The sequence below is a fragment of the Equus przewalskii genome, chromosome 15 (genome assembly GCF_037783145.1).
Source record: "Equus przewalskii isolate Varuska chromosome 15, EquPr2, whole genome shotgun sequence".
Classification (NCBI taxonomy): domain Eukaryota; kingdom Metazoa; phylum Chordata; class Mammalia; order Perissodactyla; family Equidae; genus Equus; species Equus przewalskii.
The window spans coordinates 79070489-79088993 of record NC_091845.1 but is presented as its reverse complement, the minus strand read 5'-3'; the positions used below and the strand labels follow the sequence as shown (position 1 = coordinate 79088993).

The 18505-nt window shown below is 40.3% G+C and overlaps 1 protein-coding gene across 5 annotated transcripts in view; it reads left to right on the top strand.

Annotated features, from left to right (window-relative positions):
- Nucleotides 1–18505, top strand: part of SLC9A9 (solute carrier family 9 member A9) — a 511594-nt gene that overhangs the window by 128420 nt on the left and 364669 nt on the right. For all 5 annotated transcript variants that reach the window (XR_011527598.1, XR_011527597.1, XM_008507627.2 and 2 more), the window contains exon 5: nucleotides 10851–10966. Coding sequence is in view for 3 of the 5 variants with exons in the window: in XM_008507627.2 (XP_008505849.1) it covers nucleotides 10851–10966 (116 nt within the window). In the remaining 2 variants the exon portion in view is untranslated. The remainder of the gene's footprint in view (nucleotides 1–10850; nucleotides 10967–18505) is intronic.

The window sequence follows — 18505 nt, the reverse complement described above, 5'->3', positions numbered from 1 at the left end:
CTGTACTGGGGAGGAAGTCTCTGTGGAGCTATAGATCAAAGGCACAGCTGGGGTCCGTTCAGTTTTACATTTTAGTGGGTGAGACATTCCTTCACTCCCTCTTCCCTACTCCTTTTTAATTTTCTTCTGCAAGGAGCTTCAAACTGGAGCCGAGAAGTAGCAATATCTTGAATCCTCACATGCTGTTCGCTAGTCCTCGCCTCTCACCCGGAAGTGAACGGGGAGACCAAGTCACCAAGCAGCGGGTGTTAGGTGCTTATCTGTACGTGGCCCTGTATTAATTGCCTCTCGGGCAAGCTCTATTTGTGAATCAAAGTGCTGCCCTCTTAAGGAGTTTACCGTCAGGGCTGAGTGGTTCTGCCTAATTAACAGCGTCTTCCTTTAAAGTCTCCTACTCAGAATGTGACCTGGGACCAGCAGCATCTGCACCAACTGAGAGCTCACTAGAAATGCAGAATCTCAGGCCTCTCTCCGGACCTGATGATCCCCAGGTGATTGGTCTGGACATTAGAAGCAAGATGTTCTAGATCCTGGCTGCAAATTGGAACAATAGAAGAACGTTAAAAAATACTGATGCCTGAGTCCCCCCTGAAGAGATTCTGATATACTTGGTCTGGAATTTTGCCCAGGTGTCATGATTTTTTTTTTGTTAAGATTATGATAGTTAACAACCTTGTGAAATTACAGTTGTACATCATTATTAGTCTTGTTGTAGGTACGCCACTTCACCCCTAGTGCCCTCCCCCCATCCCCCTTTCCCCTGGTAACCACCGATCAGTTCTCTTTGTCTATATGTTAACTACCACCTATGAATGGACTCATACAGAGTTCATCTTTCTCTGTCTGGCTTATTTCACTCAGCACAATACCCTCAAGGTCTATCCATGTTGTTGTGAATGGGACGACTTTGTCCTTTTTTATGGCTGAGTAGTATTTCATGGTATATATATATACCCTATCTTCTTTATCCAATCATCAGTTGCTGGGCACTTAGGTTGGTTCCATGACTTGGCTATTATGAATAATGCTGTGATGAACATAGGGGTGCATGGGACCTTTGGAATTGCTGATTTCAGGCTCTTAGGATAGATACCCAGTAGTGGGATGGCTGAGTCATAAGGTATTTCTATTTTTAACTTTTTGAGGAATCTCCATACTGTTTTCCATAGTGGCTGCACCAGTTCCAGGTGTCATGATTTTCAAAGCTCCCTCTGTGATTCTGATATGCAGCAAAATTTGAGAACCACTGAATTAGACTATGTAGCAATACATTGTGGAAGAATCCATCACACTGAATTACTCAAGTTCACTGTCCACATCTCATGTGTTACCACCTGCTTGTTTTGGTGGCCCATGTTACCTTTTCCAACAGTGACCAACCCTGTGCCTCCTCCTCCTATTTATGTCTGACCCCATCTGCCTTTCAAGAAAGATTCACCTTCAATGCCTTCTTTCCCCAGATCATGGTTCTCCCTTCCTCCTCTGAATCTCATATCACTTTATCTTTAGCTTTCTTACCAAACTTGTTAGTTTTCACTTAGTAGTGCAGTTCTGTACACATGTTGCTTATCCCTTCCCCTAAGCTGTGAGCTCCTAGAAGACAGAAGCCCCATCAGATTTGTTTTTGTAACTCTTAGCACCTAGCAAGGCTGGGTAATGTGTGCATAGAATGGAGATGGGAACAGAGTACAGAAGGCAGAACATTCCAGATGTGCTCTCTCTATTCAAATTAGTCAGGTAAGATGGGCATGCAAAGAATGCATGGGTGGAATTTAGGACCTGGATGAGATAAAGAAGAGAGCTTTGTAAACCATGTCAGAGGATGGACAGTGGGAATACAAGTTGAAAGAGGGGTGGGAGCGAGAGAGCTGTGATTATATCCAGTGAGCGCTAAGCATGGTTTTCTGAAAAGAGAAGGTGGGATGCCCAGGGAGTAGAGAAAGGTAAGGAACCGAGATTACTCAGAGCACCTTAAGGGCCATGCATCCCAGGATGCTGGCGAGGGCTGACAAGCTCTGTAAGGGAGGTTGTCACTTGGGTGCCTGATGCCTTTAGTGAGTGTGGCTGAGTTCTGCACTTCCTTCGTTGCTCCTCTCAGTCTTCTCAGAAGTGATCCCCTTTCACCCCTGCATGAGCCAGCATACTCCCAAAGAGTGGCTGTGAGTAGACATGCAATCACGATGCCTGGTCAAGTTCTCACCGAGTGTGGTTCGTCTTTCAGTAGATCGCTACCTCCTACTGCATGGCAGCATTGTGACTTATGCCCATTCCATGTTCATGCTTGGGATTTATATCACATTTCCTCCAAGAACTTTGAAGCGCTTAACAGAAGAGAGGCTTGATTCCCAGCAGGCACCTGTGAGGGTTGCTGTAGGAGCAGGAATTGGCAAAAAAGTACAGGAGTAAGTGAAGCCTCTGGGGGAGGCTGAGGAAGGTGGCAAGTTGGCAGGCAAGCAGACAGTAAGAGTATGTGGGAAATGGACTCCCTTCACTTTGTTCCAAGCGTCCCAAGGTCCCAGAGCCTTGGACCCCAGCCATGGTTAAAGAACAGCGTATTTCATCACAACCTCCCCTCTGGACCGTTTCCATTCTTGAAAAAATATGGTGGCCATGTTGTCTTCTTGGTCCACAGGAAGCCTGATCTAGAAGTGGCTTAAAGGGAGAATCATGGCAGCCGTGACGCTTCCCATACCCTTTACAGTGAAAACTGGTGCCTAAAAGGAAGGTCTTTTAGGCCATGCCTTCCCCTTGAAGAGCTGGCCCCCTGTGTATCATGTCAAAGACATTCTACCAGGAGCAAAGAATATAGTAATTGACTTTTTAAATTTGGGAAATCAAGGCAAAGATATCTTAAATTTTCTATTTAGTGTCCAATAGCAAAAAGTAGAAAGGAACATGTGTTTAAATCTCATTTCTATCACTTGTTGGGTTTTCTTGTTTATAAAGTAAGATTCATGATGGCTTCCCAACTGGTGTCTGTGTGTGTGTGTGTGTGGAGACTAAAAAATATATAAATGTACTAATATGGGGCCTGGCACAGAGTAGGTACTCGACAAATGTTCATTCCCTCCCCACTAGCCTCACTCTCATTCCCACTACTTTTATTCTTTCTTAAAATTTCAGGGCCAGAGGGTCCCCTACCCAATGACAGATAGGTGCCTTGAGAAAAATCAAGTTCCACAGGGGTGTTGGCAGGTAAGAATAGAGTAGAGGGCATGGACAGAGAGAACTGTAGGATGTAGTTGTCTTGGTGATGGCTGTTTCAAACAAAATATTTGAGTGGCCAAATGTCCTGGCATAGAATTTTCCAACCTCAACACTCACACTTATTCCCCTGACAAAGAACCCTCCCCTCACTGCTCCCCTTCCTCCTACCCCATCCCGTTCCCTAACCAGCCTCCTCTTTCCACTTATAGACAAAAAATTGGACGCAACCTTCCCCTTCCTCTAAAGCCTGTCTTCCTCCCCCCTTCAGAGGACAGAGGATTGGGAGCAGGCAGTCCACTGTCTTCATAGTTCCTGGTACAAGACATCTGCTGTAGGAACTGGACAGGGGGTCACCTGTCACCATGGCAAAGCTGAGTGGGGCTTCACCTGATCCCCCGTGCTCATAATATGTCCGCAAGCCACCCAACTGACTCCTTTATCTTCTTCTTCTCGCCAAGCTTCGATGAAGTAAAAGGAGCAATGTCTTGAGCCTGGTAGGAAAGGTAGAAAGAAGCAAAGGGGCCATCTAGCCTTGTGCGACCTGAGCACCTGCTTCAGGTACAACGGGGCCCACAGGCTTTGAGGCTCTAGGGGCACAGCAGCCTGTACTGGGGGCTGAGCTGAAAGCCAGAAGTGGAGCCACAGCTCAGCCGGGACAAGCCTCGCCCCTTCATCTCTGCAGTGGGTGGCAGATGGCAGATGGTCCCTGGATTACCAAAGGAGGGGTTTCATTTGTTTGACCATTGGGTTTTGTAATGATTCAAGAAGGAAACACCTTCGTAGGAAAGGTTTTGCATTCTAGGAAAAAAAAATCAGTAGTTGAGACATCCCACATATAGATGGGACATCACTGGCAGTCTCATTACTTCAGCGTTTATTTCAGGTTCAGCAAATATGCCATCTTCCTCTCAGAGCCTTTCCTGTGTCCCCAAGTAAAGAGAGCTTGTTCTCCTCTGTGAATTCAGTGCACTCAATCTGCACCTCTCCTAGGATACTTACCACTTTCTATCACGTGTTTTGCCAACATAGGTGATTTGTCTCTCCTTGCTAGAATGGAAATTGCATTTCTTTCTTTTTTTTTTTTTTTTTTTGTGAGGAATATTGGCCCTGAACTAATATCTGTGCCCATCTTCCTCTATTTTGTATGTGGGACACTGCCACAGCATGGTTTGATGAGTAGTGTGTAGGTCTGCACCCTGGATCCGAACCCTCAAACCCCAGGCCACTGAAGTGGAGTGCATGAACGTAACCACTACACTGCCAAGCTGGCCCCTGTTTGCATTTCTTATAGGACTTAATGTGTATACATTACATACATATACACAAATGGCATATATATACAGTAGAAACAGTGACAAAAGAAGAGAATCATCCCTTTGACACCCATAGGAGCCCATGGTCCTATAGACTCTCTCTGAGGCCTGAATAATTCCATGCAAAGTCAGACTCACTGCCTCATGCCGCTAGTCTTGACAACAGAATTATGAATTTGTAATCCCCATTCATGAGTTCCCATGAGATGTGAGCTTCTTCACAGCTTCTTCCTCATGTCTTTACAATCAACTCAAGTCTCACCCCAATCCCTCCTCTGTCTGGAGACAGAGCTGCCTTCCCTCACAGCCAAACTTCTCAGAAGAGTTGGTTGTGTTCCTGTCTCAGTTTCCTTATTTTCTATGAGCTCTTCAACCCATTCTAATCTCGCTTTAGCTCCCACGCTCCTAATGACATTAAGTAAAATGGCCCTCTTGGCAGCATTCAACCTTATTTATTTTATCCTTGAAACACTTTCTTCTCTTGACTCTTGTGATGCTCTACTAGATTTCACCCATGTGTCTGTTGCCTGATTCTCGGTATCCTCAGCTGCCTCATCGTCTCTACCTCATCTTCACATTCTGGAATTCCCCAGGCCTCAGGTGTAGGCTCTCTTCCACTTTATGTTCTCTTCAGACTTTCGTGCATACCCAAGGTGTCTGCTCTCTAATCTGTTTCCTGAGCAAACCCTTCATTGAGATCCAAATCTAATACCCAACAGTCCAACCAGCTCTTCAATCTCAGCATTGCTAGGACTGAACTTGTGATCCTTTCCATATGAAGTCCCCTTCAATGTTCCCATTGTGCACGTGTGTGCACATGTGCAGTACACATCTCTCCACAGGACTTAACCAAGATACTAATAAAATAACAAATTATAAATCAGCTATTAAGTGTTGGGCTCTGCCAATAAAATGTAAGCTCCCTGAGAGAAGGAATTATGTCCATTGTTAATTATTTGTTGAATGAATGAGTTAGTGAACAAATTAATAAGTGTATGAGGGAGTGAATGAATGAATTTGACTAGAAGACCTTCTGAATCGCATCCAGCTCAGCGCTGAGAAATTATGAGTTCCCTTATAGGAACAGAGAATAGATTGGTGGTTGCCAGGGGCAGAGGGTTAGGATGGGAGAAGTGAATGAAGATGGTCAAAGGGTACAAAGTTCCAGTTATAAGATGAATAAGTGCCGAGGATGTCATGTGCAGCGTGGAGACTAGCTAACAGTACCATTGTATGTTTGGAAGTTGCTAAGAGAGTCGATCTTAAAAGTTCTCACCACACACAAAAATATTTTAACTGTGAGGTGATGAATGTGTTAACTAACTTTATGATGGTAATCATTTTGCAATATATACATATATCAAATCATCACATTGTACACCTTAAACTTACACAGTTATAGGTCAATTATATCTCAATAAAGCTTTAAAAAATGAATTTATGAGTTCTCCATAAATGCATGCCCTCGAAACACAGAAAATGTAAGATTGGAACTCTCCATAAAATATGAACAAATAAATAGGGAAAGATACTTCTCCAAAGAAGAATATTTGGGTATAGAAATCTGAAATAGAGATGCAGATTATAACCTTCATGTCGCGTCCAGAGCCTGTTGGTTCTGGGCTTTCCCACTGCAGAGTGAGCTCCACGGAGGGGCCTGCTTCACGTGCTCCCATGGGCAGGGATGGGCTTCTCTGACAGTCCACGGGACGGGTACACACAGCTATGTCTCCAAACTGACAATACCTCCCCTTGCTTGTTCCTAGCAGTTCAAAGACTGCCTTTTCCAGTAGATCTATTCATAGCTTGATCAAGACTATTTTTAAAAAAAAGAAGACATAATATTCTTTTTTAAAAATACTGAGAGAGATTAAGATGGCATACTTAAAAATCATCCAAGCAATTGAGCCTTCTGCAACTTTTTGTTTTGAAACATTTTTGCAACATGCCTTTAGGTGTGGAATTTTAATAGTGTGAAACAAGCTCATGAAATTTAAAATCAGTACGTGTGTCACAAACACTCAATAAAGTGAGCGTGTGGAACATTGTGTTGGGCATTTCCCCAAGTTCTCTTTTACCCAGTGCCTTCTCTTAGCATCAGTGACGCAACTGCCATCCTGTGATACTGGACTCTTTGAGGGCAGGTCATGGGTTTCCACCTTTGTATCCTCCGTAGCACAAACACTCTGCTTTTCAAAGAATAGCACTAAGTGGATATTTGTTGAAATCAATGTTATCAACAATTTTTCTTTTCATGAGGCAGTTCTGCTTTTGCCTATCCCTGATACCTGGGCTGTCGCTGAGCACAGACTGACCCCGGGAGGATATCTCACTTGGGTCCATCTTCTTTGTGGCATTGCATGTCCTGGACCTCCCTGGATTCCCTCTCCCCATCAAACCACCTCTTTCCTGTATCCTGAGCCATCTCAAGTACTTTCTGTGAAGTGCTAATAGAACATACCACTCTGTGAGAAGATGGTGGTTGCTAATGGGTTCATGTTTTTAGTCTCCCAGTTAATACAATTATAACTACTTAGTTTTTATTAATAATAATGTAGCAGCAATGACAATTGCTACCACTTAGAAAGGAGTGGCTGGCACATAGTAGATGCACACTAATTACTGACTTCTTATAATTACCCGTGATAATGACCATTGTTGTTACTAATAATAACAATGACCATATGGTGCTCATACTGAACTGAGCTTTTTTGTTGTTGTTTTCTTTTCTTGGTATTATCTCAAGGAAGCTATTGGAATTATAGTTATTTTATGTCTGGGAGTTGATTTGGAGTAAATAACTCATTTGCTTTTTTTTTTAAATAAACTGTGTGTATAGGGTTGTGTGTGTACGTGCGTGTTCCTCCTCATTTCAAAGCAATTCGAAAGCTTTATAGAGTTGGTCATTAAGAATGTAGGCTTTGGCATCCAGCTGCCTGGGCTCAAATCCAGCTGTCACAAGCTAACTTCCGCGACCTTAGGCAAGTTACTTAACCTCTCTGAATCCTAATTTTCTCCTTTGTAAAAAGGAATAATTATAATGCCTAACTCATAGAATTTTGAGGATTCAATGACACAATGAATGTTTATTGTGTCACATACTAGGAATCACTAATGTACGCTGTTATTTGTTTTTACTGTAACCTATTTAAAAAGAATCGGAAAAATGCAAAAAAGTAAAAAAAGAAAATAGTCACGTGTCATTCTGTTATATAACCAATATTAACATCCTAGACCATATGCTTCTGGTCATTTTGTATCTGTATGTATGCCTAAGTATATTCAATTTTTATAAAATTAGAAATTATTTATTACCACTTTATAATTTGCTGTGTCAATTTACTTTTCTGTGCCTAGTATACAGTCTGGTATATGGTATTAATAGCTGCATATTGATTCATCACATGTGTGTTCTGTAATTTATTCACTGGACATTTAGATTGCTTTGATTTTTCACTCTTATGAGCAATAGTAATCTGAAATAATCTGAATACAGACCTTTTGGAATGTATTTGATTAATTTCTTGGCATAAATTCTTAGGAAAACAATTAGTAAGCTATAGAATATAAAAAATTTAATACTTTTAACATAAATTGTCAAATTGGTTTCCATAAGGAATTTAATTTCATTTCCATCAATTGTATATGAGACTTCTAGTTTCCATAACCTTGCCAAGCCTGGGTAGTACATATGTATATATTTTGTATTTTATCCAATTTAATGGCTTCTGTGCAATATGGGGCATGTCATTTTTTTAAGACTTTATTTTTCCTTCTTCTCCCCAAAGCTCCCCAGCACATAGTTGTATATTTTAGTTGTGGGTCCTTCTAGTTGTGGCATGTGGGATGCCGCCTCAGCATAGCTTGATGAGTGGTGCCATGTCTGTGCCCAGGATCTAAACTGGCGAAAACCTGGGCTGCTGAAGCGGAGCGTGCAAACTAACCACTCGGCCACAGGCTGGTTGGGAAAGTTATTTTAATTCTCAGCCTCAGACTCCTAACCTGTAAAATTAACTAATGGGCATAGAATTCAGAAATAGAGTCACAGGTCATAAAGTTTCTATTGATTCCAAAGCCTGTTGATGCTCCATATTTGAAGTGTGGCTCAGATGAGACAGGACTGTGGTGAAGTGTGCTAACCCCAGAACGGCTGAGGGATGACTGTCAGAGAGCATTTCCGTGCTGATGTCGTGACTGGCCACAGTGTCCCAGTGTTGATCAGACCCGCAGGCTCAATTCAGAGAGTGATGTGGATAGCATATATAACTCAAATATGAGATTATCTTTTATTGCTATCTTGCTCAAAAGCATTCTCCAGATGGGCAGCAATCTTTGTTCTGTTTACTGATGCATCTTAAGCACCTCGCACAAGCCTGACAAAGAGTGGGGGTTCAATAGTAAAAGTCTGTTGAATGAACAAATAAGCTGAATGAAGTTTCCATCTACTTGTTAAGGGGCTGCGCGCCCTGGTAAACAGCAGAATGCCCTCCCCAGGGTAAGTGTGACTGAGCCAGCATGCCTGAGGCCCCTGGGACTTGCCTCTTCCCAGCAACCATTGCTGTGACTCATGACAATCTTTCAGATGTTAACGCCTTCAGCCTGGTCAAGATTCAGACTCCCTTGTTAGAATCCATACTCTTCACAGCAGTATTGGGTCTCTCTGCTCAGACCCATTATGGTGGTCTTAATAGTTCAACTCAGAGGGTAATATTATTTCCAAGTCCTTAGGGATACTCCACTGCTGCCCCTTTGTACTACCTAGAGCAACCACCGCACGGGGTAGTTGCGAGTATATTATGTGAGAGAACATGTAATGTAAAATACAGAACTACTCACCTAGGCAATATGTTGTGCTGGTCAACAGCTCGGGCTCTGGAGCCAAATGCCAGCCGTTCAAATCTGGCTTCACAACTTAACAGTGGCGTCACTTTGAGCAAATTGCCTGATCACTCTGTGTTCAACTTTCTCATCTGTAAAATGCAAATAGTACCTACCGTATAGGATCAATGTGTGGATTAAATGAGTTGAAACATGTGAAGAAGTGGAAATAGTGGGTAAATATTCGCTATTTTAATAACTATTATCAGCAGTAAATATAACCTTATTGAGAATTTACTATGTGCCAGAAACCAATGTGTATTCTCTCAGGCGATCCTTCAGACAACTCTATGGGCTAACCATTATTGTGATCCCCACCTCGTGAATAAGGATATTGAGGCTCAGAAAGTTTTGGTAATATCCTAAAATCATATAGCTAGTGGGCGGTAGAACATGGGTTTAAATGTAGGTGTGTCTAAAATATTCTCTCGTGGAGATATTTTTCTTAACAGAATTTGAAACATCTGCATTCTCATTGACATTACAATTTCCATCCGATTTCTAGCCTTTTTAGCCATGCTCACAACCTTAGAACATTTTTCAGGAAACTAACTTTAAATGCGTGTGCATATTTAAACGTCGGTCTATCGGTCTGAGGGTCCGTAGTTTCTAGGGACTCCCCTGGAGTCACTTGTAGTGATCTTACTATGGTCCAGTTCACCAATTTCTGTATTTCCTCTACCAAGATTTTAGAAATATCAATCAATTAGATGATTAAATATTGTTTTAAAGGTATAGGGTGGCAAATGATGACCAAAACAGACAATTTTGCATTCAATGGTGTGGGTTTGGTAAGCTTATAAAACTCGTATAATCTCCTGAACAGCTTTTCTTGCAGGGTCAAAAGGTAACCATTTCAGGACTCATTTTCAGCACATTTCAGTGTGTTGAAGTTACAGGCGCTCTACCCTATGAGCGATTCTCTGCCCAGTGTGAAAGTGTCCTGACACCAGCCACACTAGAGACTCATCTGTTGTAAAGTAACTGGTTGACTGAGTGCCCTGTGAGTGGCCAATATCCTTCTCATCACAGTGACAGACTTGAAATTTAACCTTTTCAGACACCCCTAGCAGACAAAGCAAAGAAAACTGAAAAGCAATCCATTTACAGATGTCAACCCAGCTGCTATATTTGTGGGCATGACTTGCTGTGCCATATTTGACAGGTTATTTTTCATATCCTTGAGACTTATCTTGTTGTCATTGAAATATACTATAAACTGTTCTGTTACCTTTTGCTGGGTGAATTAGGCGTGATATTTGGTAAAGGTGTCTTTCATAGTCAAGAGATTTAGATAGTTTGCTGAGAGCCAGCATGGCCATAAATTAGCAGAATAGCAGTAATTTGTCCACGATGCTTATTGAGGACACACACTAGAAGGTTAGCCATGATAACGTGGGTTTACACAGGATTCAACTTGGTGTTTGAAGATCTTATTTTTCTCTTCAACAGGTTAATTATGTATGGCTTTGTGAAGGCCATGGTATATGCTGGCCAGTTGAAAAATGGAGACTTTCATTTCACTGACTGTTTATTTTTTGGTTCCCTGATGTCTGCTACAGATCCAGGTAATTGCTCAAATGTTTTCTTCTTTTCAAGAATCAAACATTTAAATTGAACGTTTCTCTAAAGACCATCACCTGGGTTTACGTAATAATAATTCCTAGTCCTCTGCACCTGCAGCGACACATCGGTTAGTGATTACAAGCAAAAGAAAAGAAATAAACAGGTGAATATTCTCACAGCTCTCAGAAAATGCATCTGAAAGCAATTTTAGTAGTGGGAAAGACTTTAAAATTTATTATAGTTTATTTCTCTAGAACACGTAGCCATTTTGAGCTATAGTTCCTAATTTTTCTCCATTCAACTTGCCTGTTTTCAAAAATGATCTATTGAATTAAACGGTAAAAAAAAAAATTTGTTTTAATTGTTTACTATGGAACTTTTCAAACATATTAAAAGCAGCAAGAGCAGTAAAAAGAATTGTCATATGCCCTTCAGCAATTATCAAATCTGGTCAATGTCTTTCTTTCTACACCCCTACACTCCCTCTCACCAGGGCTGGATTATGTTAAAGCAAATTCTAGACATCATATCACTTTATTTGTAAGCATTTTGAAAAATTACCAGTCATCATGAAGCCTAAAATATTAATAATCATTCTTTAATATTATCGAAGAGCTAGTCTCTGTTTAAATATCCCACTTGTCTTTTTGTCATTATCATTATCGTTATTAGTTTGTGTAGTAGTTTGTACAAATTAAGACCCAAATAAGAGCTACACATTACAATTGATTGATATGACTATTGAGTCTCTTTTAATCTACATATTCTCCCTCTTTCTATTTTTCTTGTCATTTATTTAGGAAGAAAAAGAGGCAATTTGTCTTGTAGTTGAATTGCATATGGATCTTGTAAACTGATAGTTAAATCTAGAGGCTTAATCAAATTCAGGTTCATCTTTTTTGGCAAGGTTGTTTTATCAGTGGCTGTGAGTCTCTTTAGCATCGCATCAGGAAGCACATAGTGGTTAGGGACTCAGCTGTCAGCCTGAGCCATCACACTGTTGAATTGCTACTCTGACAGAGACCACCGGAACACACTTGGAGTTGAACAAGGTGTGTTTATTACTCATTGTAATGAGGGAGCATGCTCACCAGAGGAAGCATGGAACCTGCCGGAGGGTATTAGAAAGGACTTATCATAGGACTTGGGTTTCTGTTTGATGATTTTAGGGAGCGTTTAAAGGAAGTGGGGCTTTGCTCCGGCTTAGACGCTGTCAAGACGTGGGGTGATTGGGCATTTTAGTAAGTCTTATCCAGCAAGAGGGAAGATTGAATTGAGCCTAAAGCTACAATTGGTAAAGAAGCAGAAGCCCCTTGTAATAGCCATAATAGGAGGATACTCGGTCAGTTTTGTGGTTTGGACAGTGTTCATTCTTTGTGTTTAGATGTGATTATGCAGTGGTATTGTTTTCATCTCGATTCATCATGGTCACAGAATGACCTTGTCTGGTGGTGTTCTGTGAAACTGTTTACTTTCTACAGGAGAAGACCAAGGCCCAGCTGATGGTAACAGGCCAGCTCCCAAACGTCTGGGGCTGCTTTTTCTTTCTTAGAAGGCCCTCTGACCAGCAGTATAGGCACCGTGTAGTCTTGTTATAAATGCAGAATCTCAGACTCAACTCCAGACCTACTGAATCAGATTCTAGAATTTAACAATATCCTCAAGTGATTCACATGCACAGTAAAGTTTGAGAAGCTCTACATTTTAGAGTTCCCAGTTTCAGTTAATGGCGTTAGTCCCCATTGATGATTACTGCTTAATTTAGCATTTATTAGGAGTTACAAAATAGTGGTAGGCTAATTCTATCTTTTTTTTGGATTTATTAGCTGATACTCTCTTACAAAGAAGCGGTTTTTCATATCAACTATTTGAGTACCCTGTGATATCATTTGAACAAAAAAGTAAGATAAATAATTGATTCTTTCCCTTTATGTACTGATTTTCAAAATAATTAGTTGTTTCCCTTTCCCTTTATATATGACCAAGATGTTGCCTTTCTTTCCTTAAGTATTATATCAACACTTGGATTTTAACATAGTTGATATGCTTCAATCTACTGCTGTCATTATTCTTTTTGATGATCAAAATATTCCATCTTTGACAACTGGGAGCCTCTTCAAGTTTCGCCTGCATCCTTTGTTATGACTCCAATGGTCTTTCATAGGTTTCTTGTTTGGGGGCAGGACTAGATGTTCCAACCTTATCTTCTTGGTTTCACATATCCTGACTGGGAACTAACCATTTCTTAAAGAAGTCTTTGTTCTTTCTAAGAGGGGAAATTTACTTAGAGACCAAAATTTGGGCACTAGGGGTTTTCATTGCTACTGGATTGGTCATTGTTTCTAGATATTTTTATTTGTTTTGAAGGAGAAGTAATGTCACAAATTCATCACAAGTTCAAATTTAGGATTATAGGAATTTTACTTAACTACCTTGAATTTTTATTTCCACTTAGTTTTTCTTCTTCTTGCTTTTCTTCTTGCTATCACATTAAATAATTTCTTACTTCCTTAAAATATATATTTTCAAAATTATAATACACATATTATTATTAAAAATATGATTATTGAAAACTGCTTAAGATTTCATTGTGGTTCTTTTTAACCTTTGGATATATCCCCACTAAGAATGAACAGATAAAAATTACTCTGTTTTAAGATCACTTGAAATAATTCCTCTGTGTGGTTAAGCCACAAGTCAAAATATATACAAATATGTTCATTTGTATATATACAAATGTACAAAATTTCGTTTTATACAAAATGTTCAAAATATACAAAAATGTTCATTTGCTTTTAATTTTTGTTTTAAAATTAGATTTAATATCTACAGAAGTCCAAAATGAACACCATAGAACAAAATAAGAGAAATCTAGCTTCTTTCTATCCCTGTCCCCTCTACCCTAATTTTCCATCCATTTTGGTTGGTTTTTAGTTCACCCTCTGTTTTTAAATCTCAGCAATACACAAACAGGCACACACTCTGCTATACGCATAGCTCTTCACCTTACTCTTTAATTAACAGTATTTTGGAGAGTACTCCACAGCAATATATGGAGGTCTTTCTCATTCTCTTTCATAGCTGCAGACTACTCCACCATCTACTCAACCAGTTGTCTGTGGATGGACATTTGAGTTCTTCCTTGTCTTTTGTAATTATGAATGGTGTTGCAGTTAATAACCTTGAAATTAACAGCTTTTCCCATTTTGCCAGTGTTTCTTTGGGATGGATTTCTAGAAACAGGTTAAAAGGCAAATGCATTTGCAATTTTCCTAGATGCCAAATTCCTCTCTATAAAGTTTGTACCATTTTGCCTTCACACCAGCAATGTATGACAGTACCTATTCTTTACAGCCACGCCAATGCAGGATTTTGTCACAATTTTGAATTTTTACCCATATGAGAGGTGAAGAATTATATCTCCCTGTCGTTGGACTTTGTGCTTCTCTATTATGAGTAAGGCTGAACATTTGTTTAGGGGGCAGATGCATTTTTTTTTTTCTGAAAACCAGCTGTTTATAAGATGCCCTTTTTTCCAGTAGGGTTGTTGGTCTTTTATTTTCTGAGTTTTAGAAGCCCTTAATATATTAGGGATATTAACCTTTGTCTGTAATATAAGTTACAAATATTTTTTTCCCAGTTTTTTATCTGTTTTATTTTGCTTATAGTATGGGGGAAGAAAAAGAATTTCTTAATGTATGATGTTGACCCTTTTCCTGGAAAAGGAGGAAATGAAAGTAGTTCTCAGATTTAGAACCCATGGTGTAGATTAGAGGACAAGAGCCCCAGAGTGGTGTATAGGGATAGACTGCTCCATCTCCTGGTTTGGAGATGACCTGGCCACTCAGTCATTGCTGGAAGAGTTCATGCTACACTCTCACGGCCCCAGTGAAAGGCAGAAGTCCCTTGGCAGCCACTGGAAGCATGGACTCAAGATAAAATATTTTCAACCCATCCGTGATTCTCATTAGTTAGGGTTGTTCTCTTCTGCTATATAGGAGCATTTTGCTTTTCACCGTCAGGTCTATTTCAGGTCACCTTTGCACAAATCTACATGTTGAAAGTCATTGTATCCATTGTTTCCTGGCCCCAGTGCTGAAGGCCGGTCTGTGGCGTTCTAATGATTCAGCCAGCTCTGAGTACAATTGTGTTGTGTTCATGCTTCACTCCTTCTGTGGCTGGTGATATCCCTGAGGTTATGTTTACATGACACAGGAAAACTGATTGAAATAGAAAAAAAAATTCAACTCAGTAAGATGGTTAGTTATCTGTATCGTGTCAAACAACTGAGCTGACCAGAATTAACTCACAGCCATATAGGGAATCCTGGGAACCGGGTTCCTTCCAAGTCTGGCAACTTTGGGTACCCCTTAGCCTTTCTAGATTTTATAGGTTCTTGGAAGTGGAAAATATTCAATCTCATCTCTTCCAACCTCTTCATTTTACAGATGAAGAACCTTACTTTTCATGTGTAAAATGAAAAGTTTCAACCAGAGCCCTTTCCAGCTCTCATGTTCCATGATTCCTATTTCTGTGAGATTGGTTTTTATTTTAAAACAAACTTTTGCTTTAAAGAAAGCTAACAGTCAACCCAAAGACCCCCACCCAGACATTCTGGCGTTCTAACCCGACTCAGCAAATGTTAGAGATCTCACAGCAGAAACCCATACGTGAGCAGGAAAACCCAAGCTCCCTTCTTTTTGCTGGGAGCTAATTGTTATATTAAAACATGCTGAACCTACTCTCTGCTAAATTGGTGCAATTTAAGATCTTCAACAACCTTAAAACACCGAGTTAATCTTACCCCACAATTATTCACTTATTGCCTAAATTATTGTGACTCACTAATTTATGAAAGAGAACCTATGCTGTCCAGGTCTCATTTTCTTGCCCTTCTTTAAATTAATTCTTTCCCATTTAGCCTAAGCTAAATCTAAGCTAGGTGCAAGTAACTACTCGTATTTTTCTTTTGTGGGTGCCTATCTAGACTTAAACCTAATTCTTCCTGCATGTTTCAATTTCGCCTTGGCCAATTTTCAGCGTACCTCCAGTTAGGATGATTTCACTATTATTTGATTGATTGAACATCCTCCTTTCCTCATTGACCTTGCTGATGACGTAAAGGTCAGCAGAAGCACTTACCAGAGAGTGGATAACTAAAGGCAGAGCCCCCAAAGAGACCGTGCATGGTAAATGGCAGGAGAGGGGACGAGAGAAGTACTTAGAGGGCTTGATCAACAGGATGGCTCGTCTTCAGGTGTATTTACACAGGGAAAGTAGGAGGATGGGGGAGGGGAGAGAAAGGACCAGCCAAATGGCAATAGAGTGAAAACCTCAACAACCGGACATGGATGTTTCAGTTAATATCCCTCATTTTACAAATGGCTAAAGCCACTTAGGGAGCCCTCTGACCTCATACTATGCTCCTACCTCATTCCTCATTGACTTAGGTCCCAGTTTGATAAATTTAGACTATCCAAGGTAATTTATTAAGTCTGAAATGTCTCTTTGTATGGGGTGGCTGAGATAAAGAGAGAGGTCTTTAAGGTATGTAAAGACACGTGGGGATCTCAGTGTACCCGTGTGTGCTGTTCCTTGAACACACCGGCCTTGTTGCTGCCTCAGGGTATTTGCATTTGTCGTTTCTCCCTCCTCACCATGTTTATGTCTTTGCTCAGATGTCACTTTGATGAAACCTTCCCTGACCAGCCTATCAAACATTACACCCCTCCTCCCCCACTACAGTCCCCCTAAATCGTGGTGCATCCATCCTCTTTCCTTGTCTTCCATTCCCGCACAGCGCTAATTACTATTGATCTACTATTTACTTCCTTATTTCTTTGTCCCCTGTGAGGGAGGAGCTTTATTTCTTTTCTTTCTGTTTTTTTTCCCCTACCTTTTCCCTCTTATATTTCTAGTATCTACAACAGTAGGTTTTCCATAAATACTTAATAAATTAATGAATTAATAAATTTATGGAAGAAACTGCCAGAGCAAAGTGTGGGGCTTGAAAGGGGGTCTGTTCTCAAGTATGAAATGTGACGCGGTTGAGTAACCCAGGTCACCCCGGAGATAAGGATTCTCATGGTTGCTGGAGGGACAGTGACTCAAGGTGAGGGGGCAACTCCCAGCACAGAGCTGAACTCCCAGCACAGAGCTGCGTGGCAATATTAGTTTCTGTCCTCTGAAAAAGATACATTCAACTAAAACAAAAATGTGTGCCTTCCTTCTTGTCTGACCATGCAGCCAATATTTCTTTCTCCCTGTTCACCGGGTAGTCAGCGGCTTAACACTTTCCAGAGAGCTCCAGCCATAGATTGTAGATTTGCAGAAGCAGTTATAATAGTGTGGGGTTTTTTTCAGGTTGGAAGATGTCCAAAGTAGGAGCTTCCTTTAGGAAAAGGAAGAACTCAGCACATTGCATTAAGTATTAATCACCCAAAAGACGCCAGAATCTCATCCTGGTATTTACAGGACTGACATTTCCTCCAAGGTCTCCAGGAAGCCACTCATCCCGCACATGTGGGCTTTGCATTTTCTCACTTCATCAATTTCCCTGTTTCCTACTTGGGTTAAAATGTCTTCATTTCATATGATGCAGCTGCTTCAAGACTCAAATACAGCTGTGCTATTTTGAACTCCAGAAGTATTAGTCCAATATTTAAAACTAGAAAATAATTCTTACTTCATAGACTTGTCCTATTTTCTACCAAGAAAATTAATCCAGGTTGTCCTGATTTAGGTAACCTCAAATAGGGCTTATTTGAGAGCTGCTCTGTCCAATATGGTGGCTACGAGCCACATGTGGCTACTTGAAATGTGGCTAGTCCAAACGGATGGGCTCTAAGTAAATAATACACCCCAGGTTTCAGACTTAATATGAAAAAAAAGAAAACTATCTCAATAATTTTTATATTGATCACATTTTGAAATGATAATATTCATTTAATATTGAATTAAATAAAATATACCATTAAAATTAGTTTTACCCATTTCTTTTTACTTTGTTAATGTGATTACTCAAAAATTTAAAAAGACATATGTTGCTTTCGTTATATTTTTATTGGATGATGTTGCTGTAGAGAAGTATAGATGTGGAACTGTTGTAAGCCAAAAAATATGATCCTTTTTTTCCCAGCTTTATTGAGACATTATTGACATATAACATATGTATGTTTAAGGTGTACAATGTGATGATTTGACGCTCATATGTATTGCAGAATGGTTACCACAATAAGCTTAGTTAACGTCTCTAACCTCTCACTTAGTTACCATTTTTTGTGTGTGTGGTGATAACATTCAAGATCTACTCTCTTAACAGCTTTCGAGTATGTAATACAGTATTGCTAACGATGTTCACCATGCTGTGTCTTAGATCCCAGAACTTATTCATCTCATAGCTGGGAGTTTGTACCCTTTGACCAACGTCTCCCCGTTTCCCCAACTCCCAGACCCTGGCAACCACCATTCCTACTCTCTGTTTCTGAGTTTGGCTTTTTTAGATTCCTCACAAAAATATGATCCTTAATAGAAATACCACA